This window comes from Sturnus vulgaris, chromosome 12, assembly GCF_052056855.1.
Source record: "Sturnus vulgaris isolate bStuVul1 chromosome 12, bStuVul1.hap1, whole genome shotgun sequence".
Classification (NCBI taxonomy): domain Eukaryota; kingdom Metazoa; phylum Chordata; class Aves; order Passeriformes; family Sturnidae; genus Sturnus; species Sturnus vulgaris.
Genome location: NC_142254.1, coordinates 20,913,225 through 20,928,392, shown reverse-complemented (window position 1 = coordinate 20,928,392; position 15,168 = coordinate 20,913,225). Strand labels below are relative to the sequence as shown.

General features: G+C 59.1%; 1 protein-coding gene across 1 annotated transcript in view; it reads right to left on the bottom strand.

The window, feature by feature from the left end:
* The window catches only part of WWP2 (WW domain containing E3 ubiquitin protein ligase 2), a 31,219-nt gene that overhangs the window by 3,650 nt on the left and 12,401 nt on the right, over positions 1-15,168 (bottom strand). The window contains exons 7-17 of the mRNA XM_014889533.2: positions 13,921-14,144; positions 11,767-11,983; positions 7,573-7,662; positions 7,125-7,299; positions 4,372-4,426; positions 2,894-2,975; positions 2,517-2,645; positions 2,318-2,396; positions 2,134-2,205; positions 1,964-2,052; positions 780-939 (exon numbers count right to left, since the gene is read on the bottom strand). Of these exons, the coding sequence (XP_014745019.2) occupies positions 780-939; positions 1,964-2,052; positions 2,134-2,205; positions 2,318-2,396; positions 2,517-2,645; positions 2,894-2,975; positions 4,372-4,426; positions 7,125-7,299; positions 7,573-7,662; positions 11,767-11,983; positions 13,921-14,144 (1,372 nt within the window). The remainder of the gene's footprint in view (positions 1-779; positions 940-1,963; positions 2,053-2,133; positions 2,206-2,317; positions 2,397-2,516; positions 2,646-2,893; positions 2,976-4,371; positions 4,427-7,124; positions 7,300-7,572; positions 7,663-11,766; positions 11,984-13,920; positions 14,145-15,168) is intronic.

Below are 15,168 nucleotides of genomic sequence, written 5' to 3'. Positions count from 1 at the left end.
TGGAAGGGTGGGCTGCCCCACCAGCACTCTCTGGGCCGGGTGGGCTGCAGCCCCTCTCCCTCCCCACCACAAATTCCACTGCATCTCCCTCTCTCCTCACAGCTCTATTAAGAGCACTTGTTTAAACAGAGCTGTGCTGTGGCTTCCCTGAATCCCTGGCTTCCAGGAGCCCCGAGGCAAAGGCAGCCAAAAATAATGCAGACGCTTGTCTAGAACGGCCCAGCGGTGAGTAATAGTCTGGGGTTTTATTGGTATCCTGCGAGGCGGGGCAGGGCAGGGCAGGACAGCGGGGCCGGAGCCGCCCCCGCACACACCCCACCGGGCTGAGGGCCAGGGACCCTTCCCCGGGCTCAGGGAGCCCCCCTGCCAGCCCGGGGCACATTGGCCTTGAGCAATCCCAGACAAACGGGAGGAGCTGCTCTGGAGCTTGGGCAGCTGGAAAATCTCACACTGCTGGGACTAAAAATAGTCCCTGGAGCTGCAGACCCGACAGCACCTGGGGTGACAGCCAAAGACCTGGAGCCATCCATCCCCGCCACAACGCCTGGGAAACCAGGTCTCCTCTGGCCCCACAGCCATTCCAGGGATTTAAAATGCATCACCCCACCGCACACCCTTGAAAGCCCATCTCCCACTGACCCACACGTGGGCTCAGGGAGGGCAGCAGTGCCGAGCCCAGCACAGTCACGGCACGCAGAGCTGCCCCTTGCCCTGCTGACCACCCTGTCCCCTGCTCCCCACGGGGACACCAAGCCCCGGTGCCACCCCCGGGCTCTCACCATGGCGATGAAGCGGCCGATGAAGCGGAAGTAGGTGAGGTGGTCGGGGTTGATGGAGGAGGCGGGGTTGATCTGCAGGCAGTAGTTGTTCTTGCCCGCGTACTCGAAGAGACAGTACATGGGGTTGAGCACCTCGTGGGACAGGAGGAAGAACCATTCCCTGGGATGAGACAAGGTGAACATGGTGACAAGCAGCTCAGGGAGGGGACAGTGTGTGTCCCTGCACCAAAGGGGTGCCCATCTCCTCAGGGTGCCAGGCAGATTGGGCACTGGTGGAGCTGGGGAGGCTGTTCCCCTCCCCGGAGAGCTGTGTGGGGTTTGTGAAGTGTTTCTGGAGACACCAGCTTGCTGCAGGCCCCGCTCAGATCATCAAGAACCTTGGCAAATGCCACACACAGTCCCAGCTGGGCTGTCCCACACACACACCCCCCAGTGCCCCCAGCCCCTCTGCACACGCTGCCCCGGGAGCCCCACACCAAGCTGGGGACAGCAGCATCCTGGCTGTGCTCCCCGGCCGTGCAGGCAGACAGGAATCCTCAGACGTGGAGGCAGCCCCGGCATCCCGTCCGTGGTTCTACCCTGTGGTAGAACAGCATGACGTAACCTACCATAGGGTAAAACCACTGGCAGGACACGGAGAGAGCTGGAGCAGGAGCAGGAGCCGGGGTAGCAGCAGCCACACCAAGGGCACCAGACGAGCGTGGCGTGGCAGCAGGCAGGGACACGCCAACCCAGCCCCAAGGAGATGTCCCAGGTGAGCCAGAGGGAGCTCACAGGGACACAGCACCCCTTCCAGCCAAGCCACAGCCCTGTGGTAACATCATCCCAGGGCAGCAGCAGAGATGCAGCAACCACATCACACCCTGTCTGCCCTGGCACACACTGACTGTCTGGGAACACCAGGACCTGTTTACTGCAGGGAGAGAAAGCCACTCAGCCCATCATCCTCACATCTAGGGGCAGCAGGGGAGCCCCAGCTGGGTCCCCGGTGCTCTCACTACCAGGGACAGGTTGGTGGGATGTTTTCAGGGTGTTCCACCACTCCTAAAACTCAGTTTCCCATTTGAATGCCCCTGGACTCCCCTGCTCAAGGCCTGGGAGTCCCGAGTACAGCTGCCTTATTGCTGTGCTGCCCACAGGACACAGGCAGGCCATGGCCCAGTGGCCCAGCATGCCACACTCACCTGGCAATGCCACCGTAGTCCAGGCCCTCCTCCCCTCGCATGATGATGTACAGGCGGCGCCGCAGGTCGTATGGCTTCATGTTCATGATCTGGGGACGAGCAGGGCAGTGTCACCATGGCTGGGGCCAGCTCCCCTCCTGCCTGGCTCCCCAGCCCTGGCACCTCCTTACCTGCTGGAAGGAGTCCTCGAAGAGCGTCTGCCGAGACACGCTGATCTTCACGTGGCTGGGCAATGCGTTTGACTGCAGGCAAGGCAAAGGCAGGGCGCTGTGTGAGGCTGGCACGGCTCTCCTCACCCACAGTGCCCACGGGGCTCAGGGCACCCACACAGCTGCCCACAGCCGCTCTACTCACGTGGCAGAGGAAGCGGAACTGGTGGTACTTCCAGCGAAAGCTCCGGTCGTACGCGCCTGGGGACCCGCCGTGCTTGCTCCTGCCAAAGCAGCAGGGCCTCGGTCACACCCCTGTCACCAGCCAGGTGGGATGAGGTCCCTGGGGTGCAGCTCTCCTCTGTCAGAGCCCACACGAGCTCCCAGACCCACTTGGGGCTTACCCAGACTCGAAGCCCGGGCGCGGGTCCTTGAAGGTGGTGGTGCGGGTGTTGTGGTCCACGAAGTACCTCACACTCTCATTCGTGTACTTCATCTCCCAGCCCGGCGGCAGCGGCGGCTCCTGGATCATCCTGCTGGCAAGGAGAGGCTCACCACACAGTCCCCCCCTCACCTACAGCTCTGTGCCAGGCAAAAGGCAGGATTCGTGGCATGGGACTGGCGAGCGACTGTCTACACACCGGGAGAGGAGCTCTGCCTGGGCAGAGCCACGGCCCTGTCAGAGCTTCGCTGTCCATCTGTGGGGCACACGGCCTCAGTGCAGGCCAGGTCCCTGGAGAACTGCACCTTCCCAAACCCTGCTCCCCCCATGGCCACCTACCCCTGCGTGCGAGGGTCTTCCCACTGCGTGGTCCGGGTGTTGTGGTTCACGTAATACACTCGCCCGTTGTCCTGTCTCTTCTCTAGGAGCAAAGGGAGAGGAAGCGTTAGCTGGAGTCCGGGGAAAAGCCCTCCCCTTGCCAACTCACAGGGAAGCTGTCAGCTCCCCCATTCCACCTCCCTGGCTCGTTGGAAAAGGCAGGATAAACCCCACATTGCTTCCGCGTGCCCGAGCTGCCTCAGCATGGCAGTGCCAGCGTGCAGGAGGTGCCAGTGCACAGCCAGGCCAGCACAGGGGCTGTGCCCAGCCACACACCCTCGTGGCACACACACAGCAGTGTCCCTCCTCATGGATCCACAGGTGCTTCCCCAAGCTCCCTGCATTGCTCCTGTGCACACGTGTGTGAACACACACACCCTCCTTGTGCTGCACACAGGCACAAAACAGCTCCAGCACACACCCCAGGCACCCCTGCACACATCCCTGCCTCCCCAGCACTGTGTGTGCCCCACACCTCCTCCATGTGCTGTGTCACTCCCACATGCCCAGCCCTGCACCTTGTCACCTCTCTGCCACTCTTCTGACCAGTGCCAGCCCCTTGCTCCATCTCACTCCTGGACTGTGGGCAGCAGCCCACAAATGGTGGCCAGGACTGAATCCATCCCAAGGATCCCATCCTGGGCACCCCCACCCCAGGGTGCTCAGGCCCACGCAGAGCTGTGCCTCCCCAGCCTGCCCAGCTGGCGCTGGGGATGGCTCCCTTCTCCTTGCTGATGGGAGGTGGGACACCCAGCAAGGGCTCCACCACTGTCCCCATCAAGTCACTGCCCCTGCAGACTGCCTGAGCACCCTTGGCCCCTCTGTCCTGCTCCAAGCCCCCACAATTTTAACCCTTCTCCTGCCCAGCTGCACCCACAAGCATCCCACCCTGCCCTCTCCAGGGAAGCTCTTGCCACAGAGATCTCTCTATCCTGGGGGTGGCACAGGAACTTTTCAAAGTGTCCTGGCACACAATACTTGGGCCATGGGGACGACCAGCTCTGCTCCTGCCAGCTCCCAGCCCTGCTCCAGACCCAGGCAGAGCATCCCAGGAGGCAGCACAGCAATGGGACAGATCACCACAGGAGGGTCCAGGAACAAGCAAGGACTTCGATCCCCAAGTTGGGGATCTTCCCCAATGCAAAGAACAATCACAAGCATTTCTGCATTCAGCAGCTGAGAGAGGCTGGGAACTCCTCCAGGAGAAAGGGGAAAAAAGGCTGAATTTCACACCAGAGATTGTGCTAGTCACAAGCAGAGTCAGCCCCACGTGCAGCCCAGCACAGGGAGCAGTGCTGGCTCCAGGGCCACCCTTCACCCTTCCCAGTAATGCCAGGGAAGGGAGCCACTGGTGCTCCCCGCGGGATGGGCATGGTCCTGCGGGTGCCAGGAGTGTCCCCTGGGGCCATGCAGGGCAGGTGAGGCAGTGCAGTACTTACCCCAGCCGGGAGGAAGGGGCCCCAGAGGATCATTGTCCGACGGGGCTCCGGAGGACTAAAGACAACAGAGAGAGCAAAAACACGGAATAAACCCCAGAGCCGGGATGGCTGGGAGGAGCAGAACAGAGGTGAGCCAGCCAGCCCCGCTTCCACTCGCCTCTCTTTGGCCCTCAGCTCCCAGAGAACTAAAAAAAAAAAACTTGCACACTCAAGGAGAGTTAAAAAAAGAAACAAAACAAAACAAAAAAAGAAAAAAGCAAATTTAAAAAAAAAAAAAAAAAGGGAAAGAAAAAAAAAAAAGCCCAAAAGCTCAGGCTGAGCAGGGGCTGGGGCAGCCAAGGGGCAGCGGGGCAGGGGCAGGGGCTGTGCCGGCCGAGGGCAGCGGAACCGGCCCGGAGGGCTCCGGACGTGCGCGGCTGCTCGGCTGCGCCGGCGTCCCCTCCACATACACCTCCAGCCTCCTCCAAGAACCACACACAAGAGGGGAAAAAATATCGCAGGCCTTTCCAATGAAATCATTCCCACAAGCGCTGTCCACGCCCCGCGCTTCCTGGCGGGATGGCGGCCCCCTCCTCCGCGGGCAGGGCCGGGTGCGGGATGCGCTGCACTGAGCCCGCATTCAGCCCCGCACAAAGCCCCTTTCTCCCCAGCCGGGGCTGCTGTCTGCCCCGGGGGGTGCAAACCCCAGCTCCACTGGCCTCCCTGGACATGGAGAGTCCCCGGGGTCCAGGGTAGGAGGAGGCCTAGAAGTGCTTTTAATGGTTAAATAAGAAGCACATCGTTCCCCAAAAGGTAAAAATCCGTCTGCTGGAGGGAGGCTGTGTCCCAGCTTCCCATGCTGGGATGGATCTGAGTCAGCCTGGGCTCAGGGAATGCCACCCACAGCCAGATCCGACCCTGTGCATGGAACCAGGGGCAGCCCCGGCCCCTGGGGTGCCAGGGCCCCCCACTCTCAGCAAGGCACCAAAACCTGTGTGGGTACAGCTGACGGCAGCCCAGCACCCCGAGGATGGTCTGTGCCCCTCCAAGCTCTTGTACCAGCCCATACTGCCAGGACAGGCATGGCCAGCACAGCTCGGACTCGGGGCAGTGTCCATCCCGCCCCACCAGGACAGGCTGCCCACACACAGAGCTGAGTCGTACCCAGGGGTGCCACCTCACTGCCACCTCAAAATTGCTAATTAAAGCTACCAGAGCAGAGCTCCTGCAGCTCCCACAGCCCCTGGGAACACCCTAGACCCTGTGCCAGAGACCCTTTGTGCAAAGGATGTGGCACTGGGGCATCTGCTGGGAGATGGTCCCTGGCTTCACCCGAGCCCCCCAAACTGTGCCTTTCCCAGCCTCTGCCCCACGGCTCATCACCCCCTACCCTCCCCTCCAGCAAGGAGGGCCGAGGGATGCTGGGGGGCAGGAGGCAGAGCAGGAGCCATCACTGCTGGCAGCAGAGCTCGAAACAAAAAGTACAATCGTTTCATCAGGCTAAATTTGGAGCCCGAGTCCCTCCCTCGGCAGAGCACGGCCAGGGCGTCGCACGGCGCTGGAGCAGCTCCAGGGCTGGTGCTGGCAGGGAGAGAGGGACGGGCCAGGAGCCCTGCTGGGCACGGGGGGAGCCCCTCCCCGGGGAGCCCCTCCAGCACAGTAGAGGGGATCCAGCTCTGCCTGCGAGGCTTGGAAGGGTTGCAGAGACAGCCAGGGAGGGACAGGCAGGGGGAGACAGGGGCTGAGCTGCTCCCGCAGCCCCGGGAGTGGCCTCGGTTGTGTCCACACAGAATGGACTTTGCATTACACCCCCCAGAGAGCAGCTGAGCTCCACGATTGAGCCCTGAGCTCACTCCAGGTCCAGCTGTGACTCCTGGCTTTCTCTGAGGAGACAGAAGTCAATGAGAAGCTGGTCCCTGTACGCTGCCCACCTTCCCTCCACACCTGTTCACCTGCCTCTGGCACGAGTGCAGTTCCACCACTGCTCCAGGAGGCAGAACTGCTCCAGCCTGGCCCTGTCCCAGGCATTGTTCTCCCTGCAGCCCACGGCCACCAGCACTGCTCAGGTCAGCAGAATTGCTCACCCCCCAAAGCTGGGTCCAGATCCACAGCAAAGGTATGGGCATGGTCCCTGCCCAGGAAAAGAATGGTTGACACCATTCCCTGAGCAAGGAAACACAAAGACTCAGCACAAACCAGGAACATGGGGAAGCAGCAGAGGAAGCAGGAGGATGCTGGCCAAGTCCAGCTCATCCCCTGCACTCTCTGGTCCCTGGCTCCTGCAGCGCTCCCTACTTGTACCCCAGGCCTGCAGCTCCTGCTGCACCCAGGACCCAGCCACGCCATCCTCAGCCCAACAGAGACCCAGGGCAAGACAAGCTCCAGGTCTCAGAGCCTCCTGTTCCACTCACACCAGGCTGCCACGGCTCCCTCGGCAGGTTCTGCAGCCCCACAGGTCAGCAGCAAGGCTTGTGTGATGGGAGCCACAGGACAATGTGTGGCTGGCCACATTGGCACTGCAGAAACCTTGGAGACAGGCTGCTGAGGGACACCTCCACCCTTCTGGTCTGTGCAAACTGCTTTATAAAAAGCAAGTCACTCCCCCAAGGCCTCTGCAGGCAGCTGAGGAGTTTGCGAGCTCCCATCCATGCTCTGAGCTCACACAGACCCCACACAGCCCAGCCAGTGCCTTCCCACGCTCCGTGGCTCCCTGGTGACGCCAGCCAGGTGACATCAGGCAGGTGAGGCCCTGCCATGCCACGCCCAGCTCTCACCTGGTACAGGAACCTCTGGCTGAACTGCTGCATGGCCCCTTGCAGCTGGTTACGCTGTGACTGCCACTGCTCGTAGTTCCTGACGTACTCGGCCGTGGGGCGCTGCCACGTGGTGGTCCTGGTGTTATGGTCCACGTAGTAATACCTGCCCCGAGGATCCACGCGCTTCTCCCACCTGCAAGCACCCCAGGAAGCTGTCACACTGTCACACAAGTTCTCACACTGCTTGGTGTGACTGGCACCCTCCAACACCAGGTCTCCGTGCCCAGCTCCAGCACAACCACTGCTTTCACACCTCAAGGGGCTCTTCTCCACCAAAAGGAAATACAAAGGATGAGTAACTCTTGGAGTAGCTCCTGCAAGGGCACGTGAAGCCTGACAGGGTGCTGGGACACCAGCAGAGCTCCCACCAGGCTGAGCCAAGGCCTGGAGCCCCCCAGCCCCTTACCCTGGAGGAAGGGGTCTCTCCCACGTCGTGGTCTTGTTGTTGTGGTCTACATAGTAGACTCTACCATTCGGCAGCTCCCGCTGTTCCCACCTGCAAGAAAAGTAAAATCGTGAGGCAGGTGACACTTGGTGGCACTAAGAACATCCAGAGAGCTGCCCCTGGTGGGTCAGGGAGCCCAGCCCCACACACCCTTGGTATTCCAACCTTTATTTAACAGGTCTGTGTGGCAGCTACTGGGAGAGGGGCTGCAGCACTCTGCTTCCTCAACAGGAATAAGTGGAGCATAAATTCCTAATTTCCCCCAGAAAGGTCGGCATAGGATTTCACATAGGGTCAGTTTTATGCCTTGTGTTTCTGATGTTTTTGTTTGGTTTCTCTTAATACATCTTCAAAGGGGAGTGTTTGAGTTTGGGCTGGGGCTGGGTTCTCTCCCTGGCAGCCCTGGGCTTGCTGCTGACAGCTGTGGCTTAAACACACATGTGGCCACGGCACTGGGGCTGGGGTGGCCCTGAGGACAGCCCGGGTGACAGCGAGCCTGGCTTTACAGGGCCACACTGCAACCATTCGTTGTGTGAATTCATTCATGAATTCACCCTGGCAAAGGTAAATGCTCTGTGGAGCCTGTGCTTTCTTGTCAGCTTTTATCCTGCAGCAGAGGAGGCGAGCCAGCAGCTGCTGACAGATAAAGTGTTCTCCTGCCACACTTCTGCTCCCACAGGCCTCCCTCCCCATTCAATCATCTGTCTCAATTAATCACCACAAAAAGCTCTAGGAAATTAATACACCAGCTTCTGTGTGACAGCAAGGGAGCCAGCCCAGGCTGGCAGGGAGCAGGCAGCCCTGGGGATGGAGCTGCTCTGAGTGCTGGTGCCCCACGGGCTGGGCTCATCCCAGCTCAGCCCCACAGCTCCAGGGACAGCCATGCCATCGGTGACCTCACCACAGCCACCCCTGCAGAGCCACAGCTCAGCTCAGCCTCCGTGGAGCCAATGCAACACCTGCACATGCTGCAGCAGCACTGAACAGTTCAGAGACACCAGCGGGTACCCCTGAGGGACAGAGCTGCTACGACCCTGCACCATAAGGGTGATGGGCTGCCAAGCCTGGCACTGCCTGGTTTCCTGGTCATAAACCATGAACTTGGTGCTTCATGAGCATAAAAGCACCAGGACAGGTAAAACAAGAGTGAATTCTCTGAAGAGAAAATCAGCACAGCTGGGGTGCCCTAAGACATGAGCAGGTCTGCCCTATGAGAGGAATGGCAGAAGGTGCCAGGCACTTTTAGGGCAGTGGAATTGCCCTGGACAGCTCCTCCAGTCTCATTAACAACAGATTTTCTGATCCATACAGCTCTGAGGACTTAGAAGGTACCATTCCTGTGGCTATAGAGACCAGAATTCCCATGATGAGAATTCCTCCAGGTTTCTGGATCCCTCTGGATGCATTCATGAGGGAGAGCTGCTGGTGGTGGCAGCTACTGCCTGATGTCCCCTGTCCCCATCTCACCCCCTGTAAAAGCACTGATGAGCTCACAAACTCCTCACCAGCAGCTCCTGGGTGATGCGAGGAGTGAATCTGTTGAGGGCTGTCAGATTCCAGTGAGTCATCACTGGTGCTGATGCACCGTGGTTACTGCTGCCACACCAGAGGGGACACTGGGGACAACCCATCCTTGCTCAGACCACCTTGCCCAGCTCCACCCGCCCCCCAGCATGGGAGATCCATGGTTTTGGGAGTTCTGGATGGTGGGAGCTCTCCCCACAAGCACCACACTGCAACCACAAAGCACCCAACGTGCCAGTCCCCTGCCAGCTCTCCTCCAGCTGCCCACAGGCTGAGGATGGCCATGGATGCAGGGAGCCACAGGCACTGGGAAGTGGCAGAGCTGAGGCAACCCTGCAGTCCAAACAAAACGCCCTCCTTACGTAAGAAACCACAGCCCGTGGGTCCTGCCAGGCAGCATAAAGCACCTCTTTGTGCAGGCAAGACAGCGCCACACACCCCCTGCTCCGGCTGCCTGTCCCCACATGGGATCATCCCTGATAGGATCCAGATGCAGGAGCCAGCAGCCCCCTCCCCTCCCTTCACTGCCAACCCAGTCAGAAAGCCCAGCAGGAGAGCTGGGACCCCCGAGGGCTCGGGCTCTGCACACACACACTCCCCGCTCTGCAGGGGAACTGCCCGGAGGATGGGAAGAGGGTTTTGGGCACTGCTGGGGCTGGAATTACTCAGAACTCCTTCCAGCCCTCTCCAGCCCCTAGGACAGACTCCCAGTTGTGTGAGGGATGCCTTTGAGCCGCCACACCTGGTGCAGATGTTGAGACACAGAGATCTGAGCACAGCAAATCACTCGGGATCCCCACATGAACCCAACCGTCTGTCACAGCCTGGAACGAGCAGGGAGCCTGGGGCCACCCTCCAGAGGCTGAAGTGAGTGCTCCCCGTGCTCCCCAGGAAGGAAGGAGACACTCAGAGAACAGGGCAGGGCAGGGAGGGACGTGCCTGGCAGCTCTGCAGGGGCTCCTGTGCAGGGGCTCCCCATGGGCCCCACAGTGCTCTCACAGCCATCCCAGCACGGGGCAATCATGCATCCCCATCTCCCAAACTGGGCCCCAAACCACCAGTCAGAATAATTCCGTGGTGAGGTGAGCTCGCCAAAAAACAGCCTCTCTGGATCAGGGCTCAAGAGAACTGCAGGAGCTCATTCACCCCCACCCCAGGGACACAGCTTTGTGCAATCCCAGTTCAGCAAATCCCCGTTAGCCCAGGACCTGCTCTGGCAGCTCTCTGGAGACCTCGATGGATTCAACTCTCCACTCTCCTCCACTGGGAAGCCTTTGATCTCTGGTCTCCCCCTGCCCAGGCCAGCCCAGCACACCACATGCTGCCTTCTTTCCCCCCACAGATCCCACGGCCAGCACAGAAGGTGTTAATCAAAGGTGTCTCCAGAGATGCAGATTCCAGGAGCTCAGCCTGGAGAATGCCTCACTCCCCCTCCAATGTTCCTCTCCATCAATCTCCCAAAGCACAACAAAGCACAAAAGCTTTATCCTCCTCCCTGCTCTGACACACCCTGGTGTGTGAGCTCCACAGGGAGATGAGCAAGGACGGCATGGCCACCTTTCCACCTGGCTGGGCCAGGTAAACCCAGCCCGGTGTTAGAAAGCAGTGCCTGCAGCCTCCCAAGCCTCTGGAATCCTGAGGTATCTCAGGCTTCCCCACCCCAGCAAAGAAACAACAGCCTGTTTCCAACCCCAGGTGGGGAAAAGGAGACCTTCAGTCTACCTGGTAGGAGCAGAAAGGGGCACAAGCTCTGGCTGGAATAAAGGCCTTTTTGAGAGCCCTGGACTTTTCCAGCTGCCTGGAAACAGGAAGCGCCCAGGCCAGGAGAACAGAAACCCTCACACACCCGAATAAAGGCACAGTGAGCAGTTAACCCTAATTACCTGTGACTGACACGCGAGCAGGGCCTGACCTTGCAGGCATCGCCTCAGCCAAAGCAAAATAAACAGCTCCCTTCATCCCAAACACAGGCCATTCACCCCTCCCCAGGATTCAGGGCTCTGACACAAGGGGAGAACGGTGCAGCTGCAGCACACTGGGGGCTGAGCCCAGACTGCTGCCCCCCACCTCGAGCCAGCAGCTCCCACTCCCCTCCAGCCCCTTCCCAACATCCCCTGCAGGAGGAGGAGGATGATGAGCATCCACACCACAGAGACTGAGCACCACTACTCGAGAGTCCTGTCCCCAGCAGTGGCCAAGGCCTCTGTGCTGTCCCCAGAGCGTGTCCCTGCCCTCCTGCTCAGTGAGAGCTCCCTGAAAATCCATGCTCAGGCTCCTGGTGTTTTCCTCTGACTGATCCTGTGAAAGAGGAGCTCTACTGCTCCACGGGCACAGAAGCTGAGAGGCTGCTTGGCACAGAGATGCCACCCCGTGTTTAGTGCCCCAAACACCCAGCGGGCACAGGCCAGACCCCGGCCCAGACAGGCAGGACAGGGAGCACTGGCTGTGCCAGGCAAGGGGCACAGGATCCCTGGCACCTGCCCCAGGCTCTCCCTGCTCTGCTGAGCACCAGCATCTCCCCCAGCTCCTGGAGCAGCACTTTTCCTCCCTGGAACAGCCTCCCATCCCAGCACTCAGCAGTGCCCCAGGTGGTTCCTGCCCCCCTCCCCAAGGGCCACAGGCAGAGCTTACCCGGGGGGCAGAGCATCCAGGGCCAGCACAGCTGCCCGTGCTGGGGGAGCACTGGAGCCTGAGGCTGCCTCCTCTGCCTCTCTGGAGCTGCTCGGGGCAGGAGGGGCAGGAGCAGCGGAGCCGTCGGCCGTGCCGGACGCCGCCGGGGTCGGAGCGCTGGCACCTGCTGCTGGCCTGTCCTCATCCATGTCCACGGCACCCACGGCGTCCCCGTTCACTGCAAGGACACAGGGCACGAGGTCAGCACCAGCGAAGGGGCCAAGGCTGCCTGATTGTCCCAGGAAGCAGAGCACAACCCAACAGGGTGACAACCCAAGCACGGCACTGTCAGTGCCTGCTTCTCCCACACCCCGCTCTGGGAACCACTGCCACTGCCCCCATCCCGACACAGAATTTGCAGTTGTGCCCAGGGTCTCTTCTCCCCCTGGGAACATGCTGCATCCTGGATGGGAACTTGGGGAACGAGCAGGAGCTCCAAAACAGTGGGTACAGCATCTCCCCTGAGGCAGAGCAAAACCCAGGCTCCACAAGTCAACAGCACTGGAAAGACCTAAATATTGCTGGATTCCACTGAACTTCTGGAAAAAGGAAGAGACAGAGCAAAGGAAAACTACAAAGAAAACTAGTGAGGAGGAAAAATGCAGAGCAAAAAAAAGGAAAGGGAGTTTGTTAGAGGAATATTTATTAGATAGCCAAAATCCCCAAGACTGGGCAGCCCAGCCGAGGAGAACCTTTAGTACCAGACATCCTGGCTGGAGTGGTAAAGCAAAAGCTTTATAAAAACCCACTAACAAGGAAGAAAGGAGTGAGGGATACAGACAGATTTCCCTGAGTTAGAGGTGAGAAATGTAAGGTGAAGGCACCATGGTCAGTCTGATCTCAGTCCTGGACTGCCCAGGGAAAAGCTGATCCAAAGTCCACCTGATAAGGAAGAGATCCAGGGGGAACATAGCAGGGGCTGAACAGTGTGGCTGTGGGGAAAACACACTTGGGAATAATTTCCTTTTACTGTCAGCTGAAATTGCAGCTGTGAGTGACAAATGCAATGGTGATGTTCTTGCAACAACCTGCTTGATAAACATGGCAGTGTCACCAAAACGGACCAAACTGATGGGGAAGAGGCTGGTCTCTAGAGGCATTCCAGAGTGTCCAACACTAATGCCAGCCACACAAAACACTCCTCTCTCCATCCCAAGCCATTGCTGACAGGACCTGTGGGAGGCACGGAGGGTGGTAAAACAGCAACAAGGATGGCACAGTCATAAAGCCACAGGGGAGGCTGTGGCTGGGCCAGTAAAAAAGTGTTTTCAATAAATCAAAGCCAAGGAGTCAAAAGTTGTACTTGGGATCAAAATCCCTGTCCCCAGCCTGATGGACTGTGCACAGAGCAAGGAGCCTGGAGAGCGCTGGACTTTGGCAAAATTGAAATCACATTGCTCCAGGTTTTCCCAACAAAACATCAAAAAATACCAAGCTCTTTCTGGGTTGAACAGCACATTTCTTTCTATCCAGAACAAAGCACTCTGCCTCTTCTTCATCTCTCACAAAAGCAAATGCAGTGCAGAGAAGCAGGAGATGCACCACAAGAGCCAGAGAAAAGAAACAGATCAGCCATGTGTGACTTCATAGTCAGGTACTCAGCAGGTCCCAGTTCTGCTCCACAAAGGATTTATGACTTTGTGAACAAATCCAAGAAACAACAAGAAAAATATTTCCAAAAACAACCCTGGTTGAGAGGTGGGTTTGTGCCTTGTTTGGTGCTTGACAGGCGGCTGCTCCTCCCCACTTCAGAGCTCAGAATATTTTCACTGAAGATTGATGGGAAATTCAGCTGAATCCCGAAAAAAGTCCATTCAGTGGTGACCACTGCCCTCCTCACAGTGACATTAGTGACAGTGCTGTCCCAGTATCCTTATAAACACCTGGAGCTGGTGGCTCCAGAGTGGAGTCACAGAAATCACTCCTGACAGGCAGTACAGATCCTCCCAGTGCACTCTGCAGAGCTGCCTGGCTCATCAGAAGGAAAATCAATAAAAACCCATCAACCCACAGGGATGGAATTCCCGGGCACTACAAGGTGCATTATCTCAGCAGAGATTCATTTTCTCACAGTAAACAGCCCCGAGCTCTGTCCCCACCTGCCACGAGGCTCACCTGTGCCGTTGGCCATGCTGGTGGCCGTGCCGTTGGCCGTGCTGGTGGCTGTGCCATTGGCCAGGCCGTTGGCCATGCTGGTGGCCGTGCCATTGGCCATGCTGGTGGCCGTGCTGGTGTGCTGTGAGCTCTTGGCCTGCTGCCTGTGCCGGCTCCTGGCACCGGGACTTTGCTCTCCACTCCCCGCGTTCCCCCGGGCTGCTCCGGGCGCGTGTCGGTGCGTCCTGCGAGGGAAGGGAGACCAGGAGGTGAGAGACATCACATGGAAAATGCCACTGCTGTCTCTTTTCACCCTGCTCTTCTGCTGCTGCCACCCAGCACAGCCAGCAGTGTCCCCTGGGAAGGGTCAGGATATGGTTCTGTGCTCTGCCTGGGGCTTCATGCTGCCTGCTCAGACCTGCCCACAGTCCTGGCACACACCTGCTGCTGGCAGAGACCCATGGAGGAGTCACCTGGGTGACACAACCTTGCTCTACATGCCAAGGAATGGCCCTAGATGCTCACAGCCAAACACCTGCTCCCCACAGTGGATCCCAGCTTGCTCCATCCACCCCTGCAGATCCCAGGAGATCCCACACCAGCCCTGGGTCCTGCACCACGGTGGAGACCCTGTGCTCCAAGCCTAGCACAGAGGCAGGTGAGGAAGGGGATCCCAGGACAGCTGTGGCGTCCAGACAAGGAAGGAACAAGCAGTCGGGAAAGATGGGAGCTGAAATCACAGCACGAGTCGTGAGCAGCTCAGGCGCAGCTGCTCCATCTCTTGGGGGTCACTGCCACCCTGGAGCTCACCTGCCACCACTCTCCACGGCCAGGGCAGCCCAAGCTTCACTGGCAGAGCACCTGCAGCTCTCCCAAGCAAAACTCACTCCTTCGGACCATCCAGGACCCCCAGAGCAGCACAAAGGCATTCCCAAAAAAGCTGGGTTTCACCTTAAGAATTCATTCCTGCAAGCGAGGAGGGGAACAGGGCAGGAGGGGAGATGCTGCCATTACAAATCTGGGGGGACTGAGGAGCAGAGGCAGAGCCCAGGCACCTCCACCCAGGCTGGCTGCCCAGGCAACAACCACGGAGAATAGAGACTGCAGAGAACAGGAAATCAGTTTCTCCCAGCCAAAATCTACCTTAAAAGGGCAAAACCCACAAACTGTCCCCAAGTCTCAGGGCTGGCGCTGGGAGGGGACAGCAGCTTGGCAGCAACAGGGCACAGATCAGTCATGCCACTCTCAGCAGCTCCAGCAACTGGAACC